This window comes from Lytechinus pictus, chromosome 3 (assembly GCF_037042905.1).
Source record: "Lytechinus pictus isolate F3 Inbred chromosome 3, Lp3.0, whole genome shotgun sequence".
In the NCBI taxonomy this organism is placed as follows: Eukaryota; Metazoa; Echinodermata; class Echinoidea; order Temnopleuroida; family Toxopneustidae; genus Lytechinus; species Lytechinus pictus.
Genome location: NC_087247.1, coordinates 48,158,744 through 48,184,858, shown reverse-complemented (window position 1 = coordinate 48,184,858; position 26,115 = coordinate 48,158,744). Strand labels below are relative to the sequence as shown.

Here is a 26,115-nt window from a genome sequence, read left to right as displayed (position 1 = left end):
TGCTCGAGTTTCAGGTCACGTGACAAAGGTCAAAGGTCATTTAGGGTCAATGAACTTTGGTCAAGTTGGGGGTATTTGTTGAATTACTATCATAACTTTGAAAATTTATGGATCTAGTCCATGAAACTTGGACATAAGGTTAATCAAGTATTAGTAAACATCCTGCCTGAGTTTCAGGTCACATGACCAAGGTCAAAGGTCATTTAGGGTCAATGAACTTTGGCCAAATTGGGGGTATTTGTTAAATTACCATCATAACTTTGAAAATTTATGGATTTAGTTCATGAAACTTGGACATTAGGTTAATCAAGTACCACTGGATATCCTGTTCGAGTTTCAGGTCACATGACCATGGTCAATGGTCATTTAAGGTCAATGAACTTTGTCTGTGTTGGGGGTATATGTTAAATTACCATCCTAACTCTGAAAGTTTTTGGATCTAGTTCATAAAACTTGGACATAAGAGTAATCAAGTATCACTGAACATCCTGTACGAGTTTCAGGTCACATGACCATGGTCAAAGGTCATTAAAGGTCAATGAACTTTGGCCGTGTTGGGGGTATTTGTTGAATTACCATCCTAACTCTGAAAGTTTAGGGATCTAGTTCATAAAACTTGGGATATAAGAGTAATCAAGCATCACTGAACATCCCCTGTGAGTTTCAGGTCACAAAACCAAGTCAAAGGTCAGTTAAGGTCAATAAACTTAGGCCATGTTGGGGTAATTGTTGAAGTGCCATCATAACTTTGAAAGTTTATGGATAGAGTGAATGAAATGTGGACATGGGTGTAGTTGACAGTCTTAAGTCTCCGTTCAAATGTCATTTATGGTCAATGAACGTGGTATTATGTCATTATATGAATGATGTTTATGTGAATGATTATTTTATAGTAGTTTTCAAAGTTAGCACAGCTGCTATATTAAATTGCGTAATGCATGCGAGACTGCCAGAGGCGTTCCACTTGTTCATAGATTACCACAGGGATAAACTCTTGTTTTTTCATATTTTTGCTAAATTCTGAGGCGTTGTACAACACAAATAGCGAATATTCTTATTCGTGCAATGGTGCGAGATTTCGCATTCGGTGAAAGAAAGAGACGCTCTATTCAACTCGGCTAACGCTTCGTTGAATAGAGCATCTTTCTTTCACCTCATGAAATCTCGCACCATCGCACTCATGCCTATTCGCTATTTGTATATTGGTGATTCTAATGCTAAGTACTGTATTTTGGTGATTGTAATGCTAATTCAGAATTTACTTCGTGACATAATTATGAGGTCAAAGTTTGCGTATCTACCCCTTATTAAAGGCTCATTACAATCTTGAGCTCGCATCACAATTGACTCTTAATATTACCATGTAAAAGCTTATTCTGTGCTCACAATACTATTAGCTGGCAAGTTATACAGTGATTTTTTTGACAAATTGTATGTATTGTCTCAAGAAGTAATGACAATTTTGGGATGAAACTATTTATATTTTTCCTAATGATGCCAAAGAATTGGAATCATATTATAAATTTGAATCATGTTATTACTCAAAAAATGACCCCATAAAATTAAACATTTGTACTCATGGTGTGAAAATATGAGCAAAAAATGTTTGTACGTGTAATATTGGTATCAATTTCATTTAAATTTTACCAAAATATCAGGGTTTAAACAGGAAAATTATACTGAGATGTAATTGATTTCTAGTGATGTACATGTAGGCCTACATATCCCATGATAGAGCATATCCTCTTTTGTTCAGTACCAACATGTTGGACAGAGGTTACTAAAGATATGGCAGATTTTACTATATTTGTTTGCCTGGTGTACTGTATGTGAATATTTGTTTCTGATATTAAACACCATTTCCATTCCTCTTCTCCCAATCTGACCTCAAGCTTTATAGTCATCAAATAACTACATGTATATTACATGTAACTAATATGTAACACACCCCTTTTGAATATGTTTTTTTTCCAACCTGTAGGTGAAGGTTGTAAAGTTCTCATACATGTGGACAATTAACAACTTTAGCTTTTGTCGAGAAGAGATGGGAGAAGTGCTGAAGAGTTCAACATTTTCATCAGGTGCTAATGACAAGCTAAAATGGTGAGCTAGGAAACAAATTAATCTTCTCTATTGTTGCAATACAATCATATACAGTGCGTCCCAGAAAAAACGAAACCGAGATTTAGCGATGATTTATCATAACTTAATCACAAATAAAATAGACAAATGACCTACCAATGTAAAGCTTAGAATCTCCTCTTTCATCTGATATTAATTAGATTATTTCTCCTTCATGCATGAGTGAGCAAAAACAATTTGAAGAGGGGATACCAAAAAGTCATTTGGGGGGTTGTATCTAGCTTTCAAAAGGAAAACCACATTTTAAAAAAGTTCAATATCTGCTCTTTAATTTGATACCTCAATTACAGAAAATGGTCAAGAAATAACAAAGTTCTGGTTATTTGAAATAAGGCTTGAATTTCAATAATTTCATAAAATGAAGAGGTTTTGCAGGCTAGCGTTCAAACTCACTCGACTCTCCGTTTTGTTTACGATCAGCCATGCATTAAAGTCTTTTGTTAACCGTGCGATAGCTTCTGTGGGAAACTGGTGAAAACATTTTATTCAACGAAATTATGGAAATTCAAGCCTTATTTCAAATAACCAGAACTTTGTTATTTCTTGACCATTTTCTGTAATTGAGGTATCAAATTAAAGAGCAGATATTGAACTTTTAAGACATGTGATTTTCTTTTTGAAATTCATATACCCCCCGCCAAATGAGTTTTTGGTATCCTTCCTTCAAATTGTTTTTGCTCACTCATGCGTGAATGAGGAATAATCTAAGTAATATCAGATGAAAGAGGAGATTCTAAGCTTTACATTGGAAGGTCATTTGTCTATTTTATTTTTGATGAAATTATGATAAATCATCGCTAAATCTCGGTTTCGTTTTTTCTGGGACGCACTGTATAAAAGAAAGCTTGAAGAACTTTATTATTAATTGCATGCCAGAAAATCCATTAAAAAGGCCAATGTTCAAGTGATCATCAGGACCAAACAACAATCATGTTTAAGTAGACAAGTGAAAGCATGACAGTAAAAATTGTTGTCAAAGTGGTCTGTGTCAGAACTGTCTATTATCAGAAAATTCTGTCCATTGTTCAGTGGACTATTGCATAGAACTGACGGGTTTTAATTAATTTCCTTATTGACAACCAAATGGAATCAAAATGATATTCCTTAAAAAACAACACATGGAAAAAAAACATGAAACCCATGGCAAGATGATCAACATTTTAAACCACTACAAAAAATTACCCTTGTGACAACTACCTAATCTGGAGAGTATCACTTCTTTCAGGTTTCAAGGGATTAGGCTGTTTTGTGAAAGACAAATTTGTCTGCGTGTAGTTCAAAACCTCTGTGGCAATCAATATTGCTTGGAATGCTCCCCTGTCAAATTGATTTGCCTAAGTTGTCTTCCTTTTTTCTGTTATAAACAATATGTATAATGATTATTAGTTTCCTACTTAATTGGTTTGTTATTATATCGTCCCTCTCACATCCAACATCCATGTATTATAAAATTTAAAATTGAAAGAAATAAAGAATTTATAATTAAAATAAAATCAGAAGTAAAAACTATCAATATTCGGTTTACATTTTTAACCATTAACTCTAAAATTTGATAAGATATCTGAATTCTCAATTTTTTGTGTGTCATCTCTCCATATCATCCCTCCTGATTCCCCCTTTCTTCCTCTCTATCTCATCATTTACCCATCTCGTTTTCTCATTTTGTACTTCTGTTTCTCTCTTCCTTGTTTGCAGGTGTTTGCGTGTGAACCCGAAGGGCCTTGATGAAGAGAGCAAGGATTATCTCTCTCTCTATCTCCTCCTTGTGTCCTGTAATAAAGCTGAAGTCAGGGCCAAGTTTAAGTTTTCTATACTCAATGCCAAGAGAGAAGAAACAAAAGCCATGGGTGAGTCCATCACAATTATTGTAATAGTAATTGTGGAAAATCTCAAGATTATTTTCTCTTTCTCTGCTTATATCCTCTTTCATCACAGATATTTTGCATTTTTTTATGCATGCATTAATTTGATAAAACCTTATTGAATTCAAACTGATATGCCTGTTCTTCCTTCATACCAGGTAGTAACAGGGCAGATGTCCCCTTTAATGTTCTGATATATCTACTGTGAGTAAAGCTTAATGTGCTGGTAGGGTACATGTATATTTAACTTTTTGACAAAATGTTTTCTTTAAAAAAATACAGAAAGTGACAGGTGTAGACAGATTGGTTCAATTCAAATTGGACGTCAATCAAATTTGAACAAGAAAATGATACTTCAATGTAATTGATAATGAAAGGGAGGTTCATTGGAGTGGTATATCTGAATGATCACTGATATTTTTCTGTTCGTATGTTGATAATTGGGATATGAAGGAATATGGAAAAAAAATGAGGGTATGTGTATGAAAAAGAAATCCCTTTCATGTTAATTACATGGCCTATCACTAACCTAATATAAAGTCCCCAGTTTTCCGCAATACAGAAAATAGAAATATATTATTCATCATTCATGAAGAATATAAAATTTGCAGAATCTCACCGAAAATAAAATTTGCAGAATCTCACAGAAAATATAATTTTCTCCCAAACAATTTGAAATCCCAAAATTCATTGAAAATCGTGGCAATACCCAATATTATAAACAAAAGGAACAAAATTCTGTACAAGTGGAAAATCTGCCTTTCAACTTCTTTGCAGTGTTTAGCATGTGTTCGCAAAGCTTTGTCTGCATACTGCTGTGGAAACGTCTGATTTTCTTAGATTATTAGATTATCACAATTAAGTTTGTTTCATCATATGGTTTATATTATACATACCACCAAATAACAAAATTTGATATTTAAAACAGCAAAGAATACAGAATTTGCATTTTGGAAAGTGTATAACTGCAGACTTTAAACCAATACCATATATGTTTGTAAAATGTAAATAAAACATGGTTAAAATGACACAGTCAGTTTCGGATCACTTTGCAAATCAAACATTCTTGTATTTGATACTACAGTGTATGAAGCATTCTGTGTAGGAAATTTAGTCAAACATGTCTATACGAACTTTTTTTAAATAAAAAATAATCATTATATTTTCAGAGAGCCAACGAGCATACAAATTTGTCCAGGGCAAGGATTGGGGATTCAAGAAATTCATAAGGAGAGATTTCTTGATGGATGAGGCCAACGGTTTACTTCCAGATGATAAACTTACCCTCTTCTGTGAGGTAAATTGTTTTCATTAAAATAAAATGTTGATAAAGTGAACTTAATTTCAAAAATGAAATGTCTACATCTTCATATCAAGATGACAGACATAATTTATATTTCTGCAATGTAGCTTAACAACCTTTGCTCAATTACAGAAAAAATGAAATGAGAAATTAACCACTACTATTGTTCTCATTAATATTAGTATATTTAGCATAACATATGCATGGAAGACTTTCTGTAGATTTATAGTATTGAAATCTCATGCTACTTGACCTTTTTCACAAAGTGTTTTGTCTGTGATTTTCTCTGACATGTTTGTTCTGAGGAATTCAGTTACAGGAATTAGATCATAATAGTGGTGAGTGAAAAGCAATAATAACATTTTAAAGAAAGTTCCCTTGTATTGTCAAGCAACAAATTCCTTCCCGTCTTTTCGCTGCGAATGAAGATCTAGTCGTAGCTCCAAACCATAGGATTGTAGCATTTCATCTGTTAACAAAGTGCTAAAATTATATCTCACCTTTCTGTTAATTTATCTCATTTAATTTTCTTGTACAGATGATAGGAATTAGATTTTAATGTCTCATTTACATTAATCTTTGTGATTATTTTTTTTCTTTACCATTCAGGTGAGTGTTGTCGCAGATACAGTAAATGTCTATGGACAGTCTAACCAATCACAGCTCAAGGTACCGGAATGCAGATTAGCGGATGACCTCAGTGCGTTACTAGAGAGGGCAGCATTCAGTGATGTCACTCTGTGTGTCAATGGTCAAGAGTTCAAAGCTCACACAGCAATCCTTGCAGGTGTAGTAATTATTTTTCATACCTTCCTCAGCCTTGTTTCATAAAATCTGCAGCAAGTTACAATCAAGGTTACAAGCTACTGAAATGGTGTTGCTTCATTGGTCAAGAACACATTTATTATGGATTGTTAAACTGGTACTTGATTATTTGATTTTTATCTGGAGGGGGCATTAAGCGGTGCCCCTGTCCGATTGTCCGTCCCCCCACTTGGTTTACGCGCGAATACAAAAAAAAAATGTCATGGATTTTAAAAATTGTTGGTGTGTAGGTAGATGACATCAAAATGCAGGCTAAGTTTGAATTCGGAGTCCGCAGGTCAAAGGTCACAGCTCATTAAATATGCGAGTTGGTTTCCGTATGATAACTGAATTATTCAACGGATTTAAAAAATTTGCGGTGTGTACATGTAGGTAGATGACACTGAAATACAGGCTAAGTTCAAATTCGGAGTCCGCAGGACAAAGGTCATAGCTCATTATATATGCAAGTTGGTTTCCGCATGATAACTTTGGAAATATTCACCAGGGGCGGTATTCTGAAAGGTCAATTAGCATTTTGGTATTCTGATATTTATATTTATATTTTCTGGTATATCTGATATTCTGGTATTTGGTAAGTGCCCCTTTCCTTATTTGGCAGGGGTGCATTGTGCGCACTTGCAATAGTACGCGTTATGACTGCGCGAAGACTTAATTGAGTAGTTACGAGACTTTTGGTATTCTGAAAAGTCTCATAGCATTCAATTAGCGGACTTTCCAGTTGGGAAAGTTAGTTGTGATAAGAGGTCCATTAAGTCTCATCATCTCTTGCTAAATGTGGCTTTCATTTCGTATAGATATCATCAAATCGGTCTAATACTGCAACCAAAATGAGGAGGAATGAAGAGAATAAAGGAGAAATGTATAAAAGGGAATAGAATAAAGGGAAAGAAGGTGGTATATCGAAACAAGTAAAATAAGGAATAGGGAGTATATTTGTTAATAAAGAAATTTGAAAAGAGGGAAAAGGGAAACAGAAATTGTGTACTTATAGGGGAAATATGATTATTATTTTTCTTTCTATATTTTCTTTTATCATTAGCATCATAAAGTATTTTGTTTTTGCACATTATTTTGACAATAATGAGATTGCCAATTCATGGTAGGTGCAGCAATGTTCAGGGGTGAATCAAACCTTGTTTCCGACAATAAAATATAAGCATAGACCCTTTTAGTATTTAAATGAACATTTTCTCATAGAATAAAATACAAAAGAAAAAAAATAGTGAGTGATGCCATCGTTTTCCCCACCTATAAAATCTTAAATGTCATAACATTTGTTCATCCAATTTTGATAAAATTTTGGCTTGTTAAAAATTATGCTTATTTGATTTTAAAAATCTTTTAATTCAAATCAGTATTTTGTTGGAGAAGATTTCTCATATAAATGAAAAGTATGTTATTTTTAAAATAAGTAGAAATTAAGTTAAAGAAGAACCCCCCCCCCCCCCGATCAGGGCCCCGATCGAGACAGAGGCAAATAAAATATTGTATAAAAGCAAAAAACAAAAACAAACAAAGAAAGCTACAAATGGATTCAAATAGGTGGATGTGAATATCAGAACACGTTAAAAAAAAGAGAAAATCACAAAGGTACAATAAATGAGAGAGAAAGGGACAAGACAACATAACGAACCTCCAATCTCTGATGCAAATACTCTTCGCATTATTTTTCAGCAAAAATATTTGTATTAAGATCGTGGTGCAGTGCACCTGCAGCAGCTGGGCGCTGCGCTGTAAGCCAGCAAAGTGAAGAAACACTGCGCGCTAGTAGAAAATTTTACATTGTAAGAGCGCATTTGATTGGCTAATTCGGCTCAGTAGGGGAGTGGCCTAAAGGGAGTTAATTGAGCGCTAATAGAGTTTTCAGAATACAAATTTGGAGGTAGCGCTCCATTAAATGGGTAACTTATGAGGAAAGTTATAAAGTGGAAACTTACGAGACTTTTCAGAATACCCCCCAGATATTAAAAATGTTTGGTGTCTGGGTAGATGACACCAAAATACAGTCAGGTCACATCAAATTACCTGACTGTCATCTTCTGTCAGAGATTATTATGGAAAGGGTGAGTCTTTAGGTCAGAGGTCTAAATTTGTTCATTATATATATGCATATTGGTTTCTGCACGATATTAAGTTCAATCATATGGAATGAATTTCTGATCGCGTTAAGTGGGGGCATCTGTGTCCTTGGACACATCAAATTTCGTAGTACATTGTGAATAAAGGAAGAGATCTTTGATTTATTCTCTGATTCCATCTTAGATCTGATTCAATGTTGTTTTGGGGGTTTCTCCCGCCTGCCTCTTTAAAGGACAAGTCCACCCCAACAAAAAGTTGATTTGAATAAAAAGAGAAAAATCCAACAAACATAACACTGAAAATTTCATCAAAGTCGGATGTATAATAAAAAAGTTAAGAAGTTTTGCTTAATTTCACAAAATAGTTATATGCACATCCTGGTGGGTATGCAAATGAGGAGACTGATGACGTCATCCACTCACTATTTCTTTTGTATTTTATTATATGAAATAGGGAATATTCTATTTTTCTCCTCCTTGTCAAGTGAAACAACGATTAATTCCTCCCTGAACATGTGGAATGAGCATTGTTTAATACTATATTATTCAGTCAAGTTGGTCCTCATTGTCAAATTTATAAAAAATGAAATATTGTATAATTCAAACAATAAAAAACAAAAGAAATAGTGAGTGAGGGACATCATCAACTTTCTCATTTGAGTTGTGCATATCACTGTTTTGTGAAAAATAAAGTGTCATAACTTTCTTATTTTACATCCGATTTTGATGAAATTTTAAGTGTTATGCTAGTTTGATTTTTCTATATTTATTCAAATCAACATTTTGTTGGGGAGGACTTGACCTTTAACGATAAGTATGATGATATTATGAGGTCCATTTAAATCTCTGTGTTAGTATACAGTGTCTCTGGGACCCGTATATTTATGGTAACTTGTGCATTCACTGGAAACCATGATTTTGATTTGTTACTGAGCCCTGTTGCAATATTAGTTACCATAATTGCAATGTTATGGCCGTGATCATTGAAAGGTGATGTTAGATTCTGCTCAGGATTATATTTCAAGCACTTGGATGAAAACTTGCAAAATGTTACATTTTCCCACCTGTCCATTAAGGGCATGGATACTGAGACTCCTTCAAATGATTACTGTGAGTATTAATTTACATGGTTTGTAAGGTTGTTGTTGTTGTAATGGCGTAGATATGTTGTATTTATCAATAGTTTTCTTTCAAACTGTTTCTCATATCTAGGATCACATTATGGGGGATGTGAGTGGATAATATATCTTGTGTTCTCAACATATATATTGTTACACTAAATATTTTGTTTACATGCTCCCCATTGATAATGTATGCATTTAATTTGTATGACCTTGACTTGTTAAAGATAAATGAAATTACTACAAAGTAGTTGCAGTAAACACTGATTTCATGAGAAAGTCTAAAAAACCAAGGTTAATTGTTACCCTATCATCCCAGATCTAGATCTGGTACATTTAAATAAACTGAAATTTATGAAAGCATGAAATCTAAGCTGAAACACAATCACACTGAAGATTGTCAACAGAGATAAGCACATGTGGGATAGTGTATTATTATTCCTTGGAAAAAGACCTGGCAATTTTTGGAAATGTAATGCTTATTTTGCTTTTTTCTCAACAATTGCGCAATTTCTTCCAGAATCCTTTGGCACATGTTTTGTCATTGATACATACAGACTCTTGAGTGATCATTTTATTGGATTCTAGGTTGTCCAGGAAGCCAAAGAAATGTATGTGCCAATTTTGTTTCTCCTAGAATAAGACTTTTTAATTTTCAATAACATTTGCCTCTGTTATAAATTTCTTTTCGCATTCTCTCATTTTCTAACTGCAGCAAGATCTCCAGTCTTCAATGCTATGTTTGAGCATGAAATGGAAGAGAAGAGACATGGAAGGGTGGAAATCACGGATGTTGAACACAGTGTTATGAAGGAAATTTTAAGGTTCATCTACACGGGCAAGGCTCCTAACCTTGAGAAAATGGCTGATGAGTTACTAGCAGCAGCAGACAAGGTAGGCAAGATGTCCTACATAAAGGCAACTGTCCAAATTGAAAATTATTTAATGCCCTACTTGAGCAAGTAAGGAACATGGTCCTCCATTATCAATGTAATTGGGTTTTCATAAAATAAATCAGATGGCTGTGACTGCCATTTCACATAAGGAATTTCAACCACTTTGGAAGGTTCAATGATATGCCAATAAAGGTTGTGATCAAAACACAAATCAAAAGAAACAGAATCAAGACCATTTCCTTGAGGCTGATTGATTTTCTATACCTCACCAAATATACCAAATATATTAAGTCATTTTGTAACCAGGAACTGGAACAAGTTATTGCCCATGCTCTTATGGTATATTATATGTATATACAGTGCATCCCACAAAAAAAGAAACCTGTCATGTATACAGTGCATCCCACAAAAAAAGGAAACCTGTCATGTATACAATGCATCCCACAAAAAAGGAAACCTGTCATTATATGTATACAATGCATCCCACAAACAAGGAAACTTGTCAGGGACAGATTTCAAAATTATTAAATACGTTTTTACTATAAAGTTTGATACTCATGGCAAGATTGGAATCTGATTTGAAATCAACAGCTTAGCAAATCATTCACACATGGCAGATTACAAACAATAAATAATGAGGCATATCAAAAACGATTTGCGCAGAAACTTATGTGTGAATCTGATTCCTTATTTCAGGGATCAGTGAGAGAATCTTAGCAAATAATACAAAAGTAATGCTAATGAGCCAATTGTCGAATAAGCACATTTGTCATATCACAAACCAATCCTGTCCAATATTTTTGCGCAACCTGGTTTTGACATTAAAATTTCAAGCTTGCTTTGCTCATTAATACGTGAAGTTTCGTCACATAATATAGGTATTGTGTTATATTTCATGGTTACTCCATATGAAACTATTTTCACTATGAAATGGCTGATTAAGGACATTGCCAAGGAAAATACAAATAAACAATATTATCTACTGTATTGAATTAAATGTTTATTATGACCATCAAGTGGAATTAACCATGAACCTTATTTTTGTTTTGTGCAGTATGCATTAGATCGGCTGAAGGTTATGTGCGAAGAGGCATTATGTACCAATTTAACGATAGACAATGTTGCAGATATCCTGGTTTTAGCAGACCTTCATAGCGCAGATCAACTTAAAGCTGTAGCCATCGATTACACAAATAGGTTTGTATTAATGTAAAGTATTTCATTACTGAACTTTTTATTGTTCCAGTCAGAAGTTAAATATACCATCAGTAAATTTGAAGAGGCCTATAGAATTTCACATTAGAGTTGAACTGTATAGTTTGGTAATATATCAGGGGGAGGGAATATTGAGGATGGACATTGCTTGCACATTATTTGAACTGTGCTCATAAATTTTGTACTCTCAATGGTCATATGAAGTGTGTAAGACAATGTGTTGCAAACTACATAACCATGGTAATTGCATATTATGACAATAAATCAGGGCAGGGAAATTAATTGTCTGTTGTCCTCTGGCTTGTATTCTTCAAACTCTTCTACATGTTATGCCGCCTTGCAGCAGTTCAAGCAGGGGAGAAAAAAACAATGAAATATGAATAAAAATCACACTATAAAGATAAAATGAAAAATATTTTAATGATTGACAATCTGCTATATGATGTTGAGAGAGTGAAAACTTATTGGCCTGGACATAAGTAGTGTGATCTGCAGTGCTCTTCAGTTGGTTTCTCTCTCTGTCACAAACTCTCTTATTACTTCAAAGTCCATGTAGCTGTCTGTCTTACTGTTTTTTTTTATTTCCCCTCCCATTTCTTGATCTTGCACACATGTTTCATCTTGCATATTTCTTTGTCCCTTTCAACAGCCATGCAACAGAGGTAATGGATACCAATGGATGGAAAACAATGGTGCACAGTCATCCAGGGCTGGTTGCTGATGCTTTCCGAGCGCTGGCCACATCACAAAGTCCGCCTTTCATGGGCCTACCAAGGAAGAGACTTAAGCAGAACTGAAAGCATACCTGTGCAAAATAGACACTCCATGTGATATAGACTTTTGTGACGCTGTGGTATTTACTCTCTCTGTGAATAGGATCTTCTTGAATTTTTTTGATATGTAGATAAATGAAAAGAAGGATGTATGTATGGAACTTTTGTTTGCAGTGAGGTATGGAAAGGACTTCCTGTTGAATTGAATCCATGGGCTGCGTGGGATCATGGAAGTGAAAGATAATGTAAAAAGCTGCCGGGTGATGGTGGAGATTGCGGTATTGTTCACTACCAAACTATGTATTCTGGCAGTATAACTGATGATCGTGTAAGGAGATGAGTACATACATATCCATAACCAATGACATTTGTTTTAAGGATCCAAGATTGCTTACTCTACAGTAACAGATTGCCATACCTCACATCATCGAAGGTGGTTTTAGTGCTTCTCTATTCCATGTGGACATGAAGAAAATATGCAACGTTGAAGGATCATTCAGGTGATGCAAGGTGCAAATTATACACCATTCAGCATCATAACTTCATTGCTTATGTCAACCAAGGCAATTATCAACAAGATGATATTTCTGATTAAGTGATTATGCAAATTCCTTTACTTGAATTGTAGTATATTTCATGGATGAGTTAATTATTATGATGAAGATTTTGGCTTTGGAAATGTTAGAGTTCAATACACCCACCAATAACCCAGTATTAATTATCTGTAGGAAATTATTGTTTAATTCACTCTTGTGTAATGAAATGAACAGCAAAAGCCATTTTATAATTTATTTTCATAGTTATAGGCATTTTGGCATAGCATTGATGTTTTATGAACTCTATTTAAGCACTCATTGCCAAGGATATGATTCAAATCCATATTTATTCCTATTTAATTTTCAATTCATACTTGAATGCTTAAAAAATGCAGACATTGTAATGTCAAAGTATTCCTATTTCTTATACTGTCACTATCATATTTAGGTTATGGTTGCATAAAATCTGACATTATTGGTAAGTCTGCGATTAACGGTTTATTTTATTACAACTGTGCTAAACAGCCAACTAAACTCAAAATTTCTGTAGAAGTTACCCTAATATACAACATGATCCAGACTACCCCCCCCCCTCCCTGCACCTAGATGATTTGACACTGGACTGATTTTTTTCTCCTTGATCCTAAACTGTGGTGGGAAGGCAAAAGATAAAAAGTAAGATCACATTTTCATGCCAAACACTGAAACAATTGTAACTTGGCTAAGAAGTGGGGGGGGGGGGGAGGACTTTACATTTTACACAGTATGCCTATATCACAAAGGATCTCATCATAATTGCATTTCATGTCTTTGATTTACAAAAAAGACTCTTCAGATTTGATTTCTTTGCATTGTTGTTTTAAGAATGTACTTGTGACATTCTTCCATGATTTTTAGAGCAAATTTGGAGGCAATAAGTTGATATTTCATAAGTTGCGATGTTATACATTTATACAAGTGCCGTAGATTATATAGAATTTGTACCATCTGAACGTACAACGGTCAAACCAAATACTTGTTATTCCTATATATTTCAATGTAGCCATATTTTTATTTAAAATATTAGGCTATTTTAACACTTAAAAGGATTAGCTATGGATGGGGTCACTGGGGTGACTTATTCATCTCTCCCTGTAGGTCTTGGCTTTTAACCACAAGTTTGGGATAAAACTTGGTACGTATGTTCCCTGTTTCAATCACTATATTATTCATATTGGTTCTGCATTTTGTTTTAATTACAATATCTAGTATTTTATTGTTATTTCAATTTATATTGTATGTCTTTGTTTTTTAATTGATTCTTTATTTTTGTTTTTACCAACATTTTTGCCAACATTAAGACCACAAAATCTTTTTGAAAAATTCATTTTTGAGTTTATAGAAAAAAAGTACAATACATTTTTGTATCTCAGCTTTATAATAATTTTATACATGAAATCACATTTATGAACAAAATTTGGTCTGATTTTAGTAACTTCTGAACCATGTACCCAAGTGCATAAATTTGATTTGGTCTCTATAGAAAAAAGTACTGAAACTGTGCAGAAAAAGCTTCTTGCATCACAAATTCATCACAGAAAATATTAGGGTTTGTCTTTTGGGGGGTTGAGTCTCATTATAGTTCGCGTTTGTGTAATAGTGTCAATGTGTAAATGATATTCTATTCATGTTTAAGAGTTTCCTTTCTGATCTACTTCATGTATGTCTTACATGCTTTATTCTTCTGTGATACAGGGATACTTCAGTTAAAGCCTTTAATCCTCATATGTTTAATTTAACAGATTTTACCAGTCTAGTTTTCTCAGTACAAAAAAATCAATCAATTGTAGAATAACTGGCATCTATGAAGGTTTTTTTCCCAGATATTATTATTAGTAGTGTTATTAGTATCCATCCTCTTAAGAGGAAATTTAAATAAGGAGCATCTTGAAAAAGTCACAAAATACTAAAAAAAAATGATTTTTCCTTCTTAAAAAAAAACAACATTGATTAGGGACACTTTATCTGCAATATATTTATCTGGCCAAAAATACTGCACATTTGCAAGGCCAGGAGTAAACTGTTTTTGGCAAATAAACATGTCATAAAAGGTGCATTGCAAATCTTAAACTGCCTAAATAGGACTTGATGAAGCAGCATGTGAAATTATGGGCAACAAGTCTTGAATATTGTAAAAAAAATAAAATAAAATGCCAACCTGATCCAATTCTCTCCTCCTGTACATGCAGGAATGCTATGGTGTCCCATGCTGGTGATTTTCATGACACATTGGCCCAAATTTACAAAGGTAGTTATGGAAAGCGTAGGTTGAACCCATGGTTTTTGCAGATTTCTAATTTACAGCGTATATAAAAAATTCCACTACTGATGGATGTTTTATCACATCGTGCTATTGATACTTGTCGCCATAGTTGAGCATGCTATTTTGATTCCACTGTTATGAACAGTGGACTCATGAACAAAATAGCATGCTCAACTATGGCAACTTGCATTAATTTGGCGCATTTGTGACAAAAGCACATCAGCATTGGACATAAAATTCACACATGAAATCTGTATAAACCATGAGTTCAACCAGCAGTTTTCAAAACCACCTTTGTGAAAGCCAGTCAATGGTTCTATCCATAGGTCTGTGAACAGAATGTGATGGTTCGCCCCAATTAAATTATGCCTGCAGTGATTATTTGAATGTATAACATTGCAAACTATTGTTGGGCAGGTATACCAAGGGAGTATGTTGTCTGGCAAGTTGTCAGATCTAACAGCTTTTCTTGATTTAGATTGGCTGAGAAGCACTGTTTCTATGCTACGGTTCATCAAACAGACTTTGTTGGATAAAACTTCTGACAAGTCCTTTCCTGAACCGTTCCCTTGAAGGCTTTCCACTGGTTCTCAGATTTATGCTAGCCCTGCTTCTTCAAGTCCTCTTTGCTTTTCATATGAACGCTTGCTTAAACCATGTGTTAGTCATTTGGAATGTTGCATATTATTACAGCCTGTATCAGGATAAAGTGTAAGATGAATAGTTAACTGGTTAAATGATTTTTATGGTCCTTGTAAATGATGGCAATCTTTGTAGAGTAATTCTGAAGCTTAAACAATTTAAAGTGAGAAAGAGAGAGAGAGGGGGGGGGGGGGGTGGATGAGAACTCCCAGAACTGTATGTTGAATCTTAGCATATTGTAAATGATTTAGTGTATGTTTATATGGCATTTGTACTGAAATTTATATGATTCTGAATTTACATCTTGTTTTTAGTTTGGCTTGTGTGTTTTGCAAATGCACTATGCTTAATGATGATTTGCACATATTTGTATGTTCATAGAAAAAAAATGGCAATCCTTCATATGATCATAAAATGAAATCATTTTGATTGAATTTGAGCCAGAATTTAAGGTCACCAGTATCTTTTATTGCTGGTTGGTTACACTCTTTTGTAGAATCATTTGAAAAAGAAATCACATCTTCATATATATTGTAAGTTGGTAAAGTTTTTTTTTATAGCAGATCAATATTAAGGGAATTGACACCTATGGTTCTCGTGAACTAACAAATTTTCTGCGAAAAATACAACACTACAATTTTTCTTAATAATATATAGTTTCCTATGAAAAAAAAACTATACATGGAATCAGTCATATTCTAAGTAGATCTACCATGAAGCAAATGCATAAAAAAACTCCTGGCAATTTGCAGCTAACCTGAATTGAGTAATTCTAGTACTGAAATAATGATAATTAGGATAATAGTAATGATAATTATAATGAAAATGACATGTATATGGATAAGTCTTTATATATGTACTTGCATGAATTGCCACAAAACAATAACATTTAGAATCCTTGAGATACTGTGGGAAAGTACACAACAGACAAGCATAGGATTTTCTTCTGGTAATTGGATTTTTAAATGGTAGAGTCATAGCGAGGATGGCAGTTCTGTACACAATCGATTATTCAAAATGTAACTCTGAACTCTGCTTCTTGAAAATATAATAGGCGGTTTCAAACCGCCTCGATCACAAGAATCCCCGTTAAATTACGAGAACATTTTTAGGCTAAAAAATACCCATTAATTATTCCTGCATTCACACCGCCCCGAAACATACCCTTCGGGATAAATTCCTGAAGTTAGGAGCATGCGCAGTATGGTCTAATAAGCAGGCAAGGCGCGAGATTCAAAACCACTAGCCCAGCAGCCACCCACGGCGCCCACGCCCAACGACACGCTGGGCTAAAAGTTCCCGTAAATTGCTTTCACATTGCCAAAATACCTGCGACCTTGGAAAAATGCCAGCGAAAGTTCTCGTAATTTCGCCAAGTACCTACTATTTAGCGGGTATTTTCTTTCAATGAAATTACGCGTAGTTTGCTTTCACATTACCAAAATACCTGGTATTTTCTGATCGGGGTAAATTTCCCGATCAGAGAATACCTGGAACTGACGAACTTTGAGGCGGTCTGAAACCACCTAATGTTGTATGATAAGATATGAGTGCAGAGATAATTTGCCCTGTAACACAAATGTTTGCAATCAATAACAATATGACAATGGCAAGTCAAAATTGTTCTTTTAGTCTTGCAATTCATCACAAATATTTGTGTTACAGGGTTCAGCATCACTATTGAATCGGATATATGTGACATGAATATTCTTCTTTTTTTTTTTAATAAACATGTTTTGTAGATAGAGAAAGCTATTTATTTGATACTAGAAAGAGCCTTGTTCAATAATGTTCTTGTTTCTTATATAACTGTTTGTGTTTAATCAAAATCATTCAAACTTTCCATGTTATTTATGGTGCAAAATAAGCTAGCTCAACTGATGATATACATGTACATCTGTTGTAAACTTTTTTGTTTGTCTTGTGAAATTAACATTCAAACATTGCTACACAGTCTTGTTACCGCTATATTTATATATTTTGCCTTCATGTTACCAAGTCTCTGATTTTCATGATTGCAGACAGCAATAGTTTATCACCAAGATATTGTTTCATGAAGCTCCTAGAATGTGATTTCAAATTCACTAATGATCATTTTTATTTCAAGTGTCAAGAGGGTTGTAACATAGGAAGTTGTGCTCTTCCACCAGTCACTCTCATGGAACGCTGATGTATCCCCAACCATTTCTTGTAGGATGGGGGGGGGGGGGTATTCAGATACTTCAAGATTTGAAACATTTTCTTTTTTGGATTACACAAAAATATGAACTCAATAGTTAAAATCTTGTTCAATTTTGTTTCCTATAATGATAACACTTTGTACTAAAAATTGATGAAACTTTCCTTGTTACCTATTCCAAATGGCGTTTAAAATTGATTGTCGGAACACACAACAACTAGGTATGCTATCCTATATGGTCACAAATAGTCACAGTATAACAATCATGGGACTGGAGCATTCTCATGTGGCATTATTATTTTGTATTTCTATTTGCGTTTGTTGCTGAAATTATTTGAAGAAGGGACACCAGTCTTATCTATCGCTTGTTGGACACCCCAATTGCACATTTTGTAAGATATTGAAATAAAGTACATGTATGTAGAAGACCATAGATTATAATTGTCTTTATGTGATGATGTTTGTTGTTGGTGGTTCTTAGAAGTGAAAGTAAAGTGAAATAGAATCAGGTTGATATCATCCGTCCCTCCCTCGTCCTGAAATTACTTTATTGTATGAAGGAATTTGAAATGACGTATTCCACTAGAAAAATAAATAATGCAAACAACCAAAAATCCACCGTACCTCCTGAACAAACCAAAAACAATAAAAAAAAAAAAAAAAGGCAAAGTTTTCAATGATTTATTTGGGATGAAAAAAATAATCATGATCTCTTGATGCTGTCCTGCCAAGTTTCTACGGGACCCGGGAGTTACCATAAACAGAAACAGATTTGTCTTGTATTATATATTCAGAGCTTGGGTTTGACTTGGATTGAGACGAGATAAAGTTGAGATGGGACAGGGAAGAGAGGGAGAAGGAAAGGTGGTGGGGCCGTTGCTGAAAGGGTTGTGATCAAACCCCCTAAATCAATCGCAACTTGGATTTTCAACCAATGAAATTGCTCGTATTCTAGACTTGTAATTGAATCATTTTTAAAAATTGATTTTAAACAAACCTTTCTGCAACGGAACCCCGATGTATCTTTTGGCGTGTGTTAATATTATTCAGACCAAAAGAAGCAAAACTACTACTCTCTAAAAAGAATAATTAATCATTCGAAAATACCCCCACGTACCGTATACGTGTGACGTGGATAACTTTTTCAAGATTATGCGCGTTTCTTATTGATGAGCGGAATTTGCGCAAATCATCGCGCATCCATATTAGCGTGCTTATAGGCCTATAAAAGAAATGGGAGCTCGGTGGATCAGGCAGTTGTGGTGTGACAGGAGGACCTTTGGGGTTGGTGTCTACAATGGAGATAGATTATATTCTTCTTTTGCTTATTTTGTCAGAAGGTATGTACATGAATACTGAATGGTACTTCACACAAGTAAATGGGGGGGGGGGGGGTCAGGGATTTGGATTCGAATCGGATGGGGGAGGTTGAGATAAAGGGGCAAAACAAAAGGAGGTAGGAGAGAGGTGAGAGAAACAGAAAGGTGGTAGGATGGGGGTCGGGTGTCCGGACACTTTATATTTTTGAAGCCTTCCTTTTTCGTCTTTGGATTACACTAAAAAGTATGAATTCAATAGTTATAATCATCTGCTATTTTATTCTCTATAATATTTCCTAACGTTTTGTACTAAAAATTGATGAAACTTTGCTTGTATTTTTTTTCCAAATGACTTTCTAAAATTGATCGTCCGGACACACAACCTGTCGCGGACGCACAACTGGGTATACCGGTAGGTCTATAGATAGATCTGAATTAAGGTTCCTAAGCCCTAATTTGGACCCACTTTAGACTCATTTTTAACATCTCTGTTACATTCCAAACTACTGGCTATTATTCTATAGGCCTATACCGCAAACATAGGGGCCTACTTCATCTAATTTTCCTCATCCAGACACATTCTAACTTGGATTTTCATTGGTCCTTTGGTTTGGACCTAGGTATGAGATCGATGGTTTTCGAGACACATAAAAACTAGCTATAGACATATGAGACAACCACGATCATGATGATTAGGACTATTCGTGTTTTTTACTTTTGTGTTGATGTTATTCTTTGACGTCATCAAATAATATTTCACCCATAAAGTGACTGGGATGGGGGCTGGGATGCAACTCCCTCCCAAGATCTCTACGATTTTATTGCTCGATCGAATGAAAATTTGTCACCGTTATTTTGAATACCCGAGAATGATTTATGACCCCTTTTCAGGTGAGAGTATTGAAAGGGGTCGCTGTTAACTTAATTAGGACCGAGAAGTGTTGCTTTCCCTTAGTTTGGAGTCTGAATTATTATGAATACACACCAAAAGAGGACATCATAATCATGTGACATTCTTGACATCATGATTTGGGGTCAATTTCATAAAAAGTTTATGGTGTTTTCTTTATATTTTTTTCAAAATGTTTCTGTATTTTTTAACTCTACATTTGTGAATATTGTGATTATATTATAAGCATGATTTACCAACATAATATATATTCTGTGATGAGGTAAATGTTTTGTAATTTATTCCTCACACAACCTCGTGGCATGCTACCCAGTTGTTGTGTGTCCGGACGATCAAAGTCGTTTGGAAAAATTTCAAGCGAAGTAATTCATCAAGTTTATTTGTGCAAAATGTTAGGAAATATTATAGAGAGCAAAATTAAGATGATTACAACTACTTAATTCATATTTTAAGTGTAATCCAAAGACAAAAAAGAAGTCTTCGTCAATATAAATTGCCTGGACACCCGACCCCCCCCCCTCCTCCTCCTGTCACACAACTCGCTTCGGGGTAAAACGCGTTTTTTTCCGTGACAGGCGAACCCAGGGGGAAACAAAGTTAGTTATAAATAACTCCTGAATTTCCCGATATATCTAATCATTAAAAAAGGTTTCACAATATATAATTATGCGTGATATGAAGAAATCATGCAATTTGGCAGATCAAGAATGATTTGCTTTTTGGTGACTGGAGGCCCGAAGAGAGGGGGAGGGGGGGAGCTAAAGTAGCCCCATGCATGCAGTCAGGTTAAATCGTATTCATTTTGAATAGCTTGGTTTTTGTCTTCACGAAACTTGTCTGTGTGTTCATGGGTGCGTGTGAGATGGTGTGTGTATGCTCGGAAAGGGGTCTTCTTTTCATTTGTGTAAAGCTATAAAATCGTAAGTTTCTTCAAATTGCAATTTTAATCTGAATCATCACCATCTTCTAATTCTTTGAATAAATAAACCTTCAGTTTTCCAGCTGGAAGGTCATACCATTAGATCTCCAGCTCTTACACCAAACGACTCTCTTCCTACACTAAAATGGGATGAACTAATAGCTACCCCATCGAGTAACAGAACCAAGGGTGTAATTGCTCCCAAGTTATGGACGAAACATCACATCAGCAACAGGGAAGTGGCAGCTATTCCCAACCATCACAATCAAGCAGGATCGCTTGCTGTCTATGTAAGAAAAAGTATTTTCCCTTTAATTGCAACAATTATTACACTTATCACGGCCAGCCAGGAGGCATCCCGATTGTAAACCCCATCTGTATTTTTTTTTCAATGAAGTAGGCCTAAAGACCCCAAACAAAAGATGGCCAGACCGTAAAGAATGATTTTTCTTCCATTTACCAGGAAGAGATGGGTCGCCTGAGGTTCGATTTGCATGGTTTTCATTAAATAACTTAAATTTTGTTGGATGTGTCATTTTTATTAGCCTCCGATGAGAAAAAAAAACATGAAATGAAACTAATTCACCCTCAAACCAATAAAATTGATCAACCATAGTGAGCTAATTGATTTTTTACCACATCATAACTTATTTTTGCAATTTGGGCAAACATATACCAGCAATTCAAAATAACACATTTTACTACTAGTCTAAATGCATCCAGTTTTGAAACAATAATTCACTCTATATAATCATTATTACCATATTATGATCATCTTCACCTGCACCACATGTCGTCATCATCATCACCACCACCGTCGTCATCCTCCTCCTCCTCACCATCTTCAAAATCATCGTCATCACTCCTATTGTCATTCTCATTATCCAGTATTTTTAAGTAATAGAAAAAAAAACAAGTGATGAAAAAAAATGCTCTTTCTATTTTCATTCAGAGTATTCCGGAGCCTCCCATCGCCGAGAAGAAAGCCTCAAAATACTGGGATCCAACTATATTCTACTGTACCATTCTAATACTGTCATCTACTGTGGTTACGGGGTGCTTGCTAAGGAACTGTCTCTTCCCTGCACTAAAAGAGGACATCAAAATGTGCCCTTGTTATTGCTGCTGAATGCTACATCATCGACCGATCATCTGCAACGAGCAAGTTCCACAAAAAGTTGCAATCAAACAACTCCAACAATCAAATGTAACTTGATTTACAACCAATCAGAATTGTGTATTTTTAGTGAGTTGTGCTTGATTATTTAGTTGCAATCAAATTGAATTCTGTTTGGAACAGGCCTGTCGCAGAAAGAATTGCAGGGGTCAGTAACGGCAGTTGTTACTGGTTATGGAGCCTGGGTGGTCGACACAGGTCAAAAATTAATTAGTAAATAACAGTTTATGTGTTTTGATTGCACTGTAGAAGTCTGCTGGATATACTGCGTGTACTTCATGGGCAAATGAATACCATCACCCACCACCATACAGAGACAGACGAAGACAATTCCACCAGTTTGTCTTCAGAAATGCACTGATCTAAGATAAATTGTGAGTTTAAGAATATGGTTGCCATAGATTTACAGTTATGTGTAATCATATTATTCATTGCATTATGGGGCAAGTATATAAATATAATGTACATGGGCCGTTATTGGTTTCAGTGTCCTTGCTGGATCCAACATTACATGTACATGAAGGATCATGAATATGGTCTGTTGTCTTATACTGGAAGAAATCCATGTTGGGAAGAACCGTCAGTCAATGACCATTCACATGTTGAATCATCATCATGGTGTAGGGACATCATTAAATCTTTCGTATTGGGCCTTTGATTAATTTGCAATCATTTTTTGTGGGCAAGGAATCCCCTACATGAGGAAAATGAACTGTTCAAAAAGAAGAAAAGAATAAAAAGGGAGAATTAAGAGGAATAAAAAGGGAGACAGGAAGGGGAGAAGAATATGAGGAAGGGCTGGAAATGAGGAGGAAAAAAAGTTGAAGGAAGAAAGAAAAAAAAGAAAGATAACAAAATGGAAGAGTGGGAGAAGAGAAGAAAATAAGTTAATATCTATTAATTAATGAATTAAACTTCTCTTTTGAAAGATATGAACTGATGTTTATTCATGAAAAATGTTGCTGCGTACACTGGACAGCAATACCATGACAGCACTGAAACATACAAGTGCATAGCATAATACATTACTTACAGGTAACTTAGAACCTTTTAGGCGACATACATACACAGTGATAACAGCAACAGCAGTAATTCTTGCTTTCCTGTTACTACAAACATATATGTTTACAACTCCCAATGAAAACAAGATTGTGGCCTTTCACATAAAGCTTTTCCATATGCGAGTATGAAAAAACATGAAATAGGTACTCTTCCCATTAGGTCAAAGGTGAGACATTTCTCAGTACTGTTATTTTGACAATTTCCAGTATCCTCTCTACATAATTAATGTATCCAATATTCATTTAAAATCACTAAGCTTTATTTCCTTTTATCACTTGATTTAATTTTCTTGTCTGTTTTCTCCAGGGTGCCACCCCTTTTCACAATGTTATATGGTAGATATGACAAAAGCCATATAATATTATATGTAAGAAAATGTAAGATGCTGTCAAATAAAAGGCATGGCAAGTTAGTTACAAAATTACATTAACTTACTTGTAAATAATCATGTGTATGAACTACACATTACTTATTGTATTCATGTGCAATGAAATAGTATTTTTAATGGACAAAAACAGTACATGTAATTCAGCAAGGTACATAGAGCAAAGCACGGTAACAACATGATTAATAACTTCTTTCAAAATGAAAGCATGGATGTCCAAATCTTTTATACTTTGTATAAACAACTTGATTAGAAGCCTGTTAATGTAGTTTTGATAATTTAAATATTAATACTTAGAAGAAAAAAAACACTATCAAATAAACTTCTTGATCTGATATTTTTTTAAGTTGTGTGACATCTTTCTTTGTCTAAGAGTAAGAAAGAGAGAGGGATGTAGAAATTTTTGAAAGATGCTAATAAAAGATGATCATGATTAAAAAAAAAAATTATATCAGGTCAGACACTAATATTTTTTTAAAGAATTAACACTGCCTTCATTGTCAATGATTTCAAAATTGTAGGTTTGAAGCCTGTGTGAAAACTAACATGATTTTGCACACTACCAAAACTTTACAAATTACAAAATTATGGAAAGGCATTTAGTAGTTCTGACTATTATCATCCTTCTGAAAGCAAACATAAAAGCTAGATATTGTATACTTGTATTATATTAAGATACTAGTAAATCTAATATTTGAAAGCATTAAGTGGAAAAGGAGATAAAGATATATCTACAACATACTCACATTGTCCATTCCTGTAATAGGAGTACAACAATGTTCAATTATTTACCCCAAAACAATTACAGCCAATAATTGAATGATATGGACATGCTTCAATATGGACTTTTCTCCAAACTGGGTATATAGGTCTGAAAACTTTTCAGACAGATAATGAATTACACATATCCATACAAACAAAAGTACATCTGTATACTAATCCCAGTATTATTACTAGTAAACATGCTCATATTGCACTTGTCTCATGCAAATATACATTATACATTTGTTACACAGCCATATAATCAGCAAAGAATTACTGCAGACTTAGTACATGAACTTATTACTACATAACTTCCATAAAGTGTGTTCAGTGTTTCAGAGCAGTAATATGTTTTGTTTATTTGATGTAAGAACCTTTTGCTACACTCTTTGATAAGTAGTAAAACTAATAAAAGATAAACATAGCATTCATTGCAAACCAAATACAGCTTACAGCCATACTAAAATGTATTATTTGCATAAACTAATTAGATAGTGCATAGAATTTGATATAACAGGGCATGCATAGAACCCAGCTCTCACCAACAATTCATGGTTCAATGCAATATTACAAGTTTCTTTCCTTGGTAATCCACATGGGAGCCTTGGATTTGAGATGCATCTTTTGATATCTGGAATACTGCAGTGTGACTAGAGACCTTTGCATTTCTTTTGGAAATTTGTTACAGAGTTTGTGAAGACACAACTACAGTGAGTAGTACCATTATTTGGGTTTAAAGAAGGAAAGCAGCGCATAATACAGTTTTTTAAAATTCCTAGTTGAATGCAGTATGCTCCGTCTATTATGACCTACCCAAGGTTTCCATTATGATGAGGACACACTGTAGATTTGAGAGACTAATTTATAATCTGCTTGTGAAAATGGGATATTAGAAGGGTTAAGAGCAGTTATCTTGCACAATAAGCATTTCACAAAAAATGCATTTCAAATCTATAGCTCCCTAAAATATTGAGAACATGCTGTCAAGATCTTTTTTGTCTGTAATTTTACTTCCTACATTCTAGCTCTAGGTATTTTATTTTGGCATTGGTTACAACTGTTTTTTTGTTGTTGAAAAAATATAGTTTTCCAAGCCAGATACCAGAGGTAGACATTTAACCATTTAGTGTATTTTTATCTACCCATATCTACCCAACCAAATTAAGAATTTTTCTATTTCAATCATAATGTTATTAACTTGATACAATCCACACTAGGATTGTGAAACAAATAAACATGATGCAAAATATACAAACACTTTTACTGCTAACAGAAACAACAAGGGAATCCCACACTTGCACTGACCTGGGTAACACGCGGCACAAAGCTTAATGACGGATAACAAATATGAAAGAGCAATTCTGATTGGTTCCTGGCTAGTGTGTTGTAATCCCTACCCCCCCCCCCAAAAAAAAAAAAATCTTGATCTACTATTGGCATTTACTTATCATAAACCTTTGTTATGGATATCAGCCTTGAAGCGCAATCATATTGAAGTGTTGCTAGGATCAAGATGTAAAATAACTTGCACAAGAGACTTAAATTTTCCATTTTTAGTGTAAAATACTTTGTGATTGGTATGAAAATCAACATGAGGGGCAAGGATCTGGAGCTGAAACTAAAAAAAAATCTGCCAATATCAGTCAAACAGGAGGCTGTTATAAACATCTTTAAAAACATGGTTGTATTGGTACATGTAAAATC

At 34.4% G+C, this 26,115-nt stretch overlaps 1 protein-coding gene across 1 annotated transcript; it reads left to right on the top strand.

Annotated features, from left to right (window-relative positions):
- The first annotated feature begins 1,985 nt into the window (after window positions 1–1,985).
- LOC129255538 (speckle-type POZ protein-like) lies at window positions 1,986–18,310 on the top strand. The gene is made up of 7 exons (XM_064097239.1): window positions 1,986–2,103; window positions 3,838–3,989; window positions 5,174–5,301; window positions 5,917–6,094; window positions 10,050–10,228; window positions 11,285–11,427; window positions 12,095–18,310. Exons 1-7 carry the CDS (start codon window positions 2,006–2,008, stop codon window positions 12,240–12,242), a joined length of 1,026 nt encoding a protein of 341 aa, XP_063953309.1. The 5' UTR covers window positions 1,986–2,005; the 3' UTR covers window positions 12,243–18,310.
- Window positions 18,311–26,115: the final 7,805 nt, after the last annotated feature.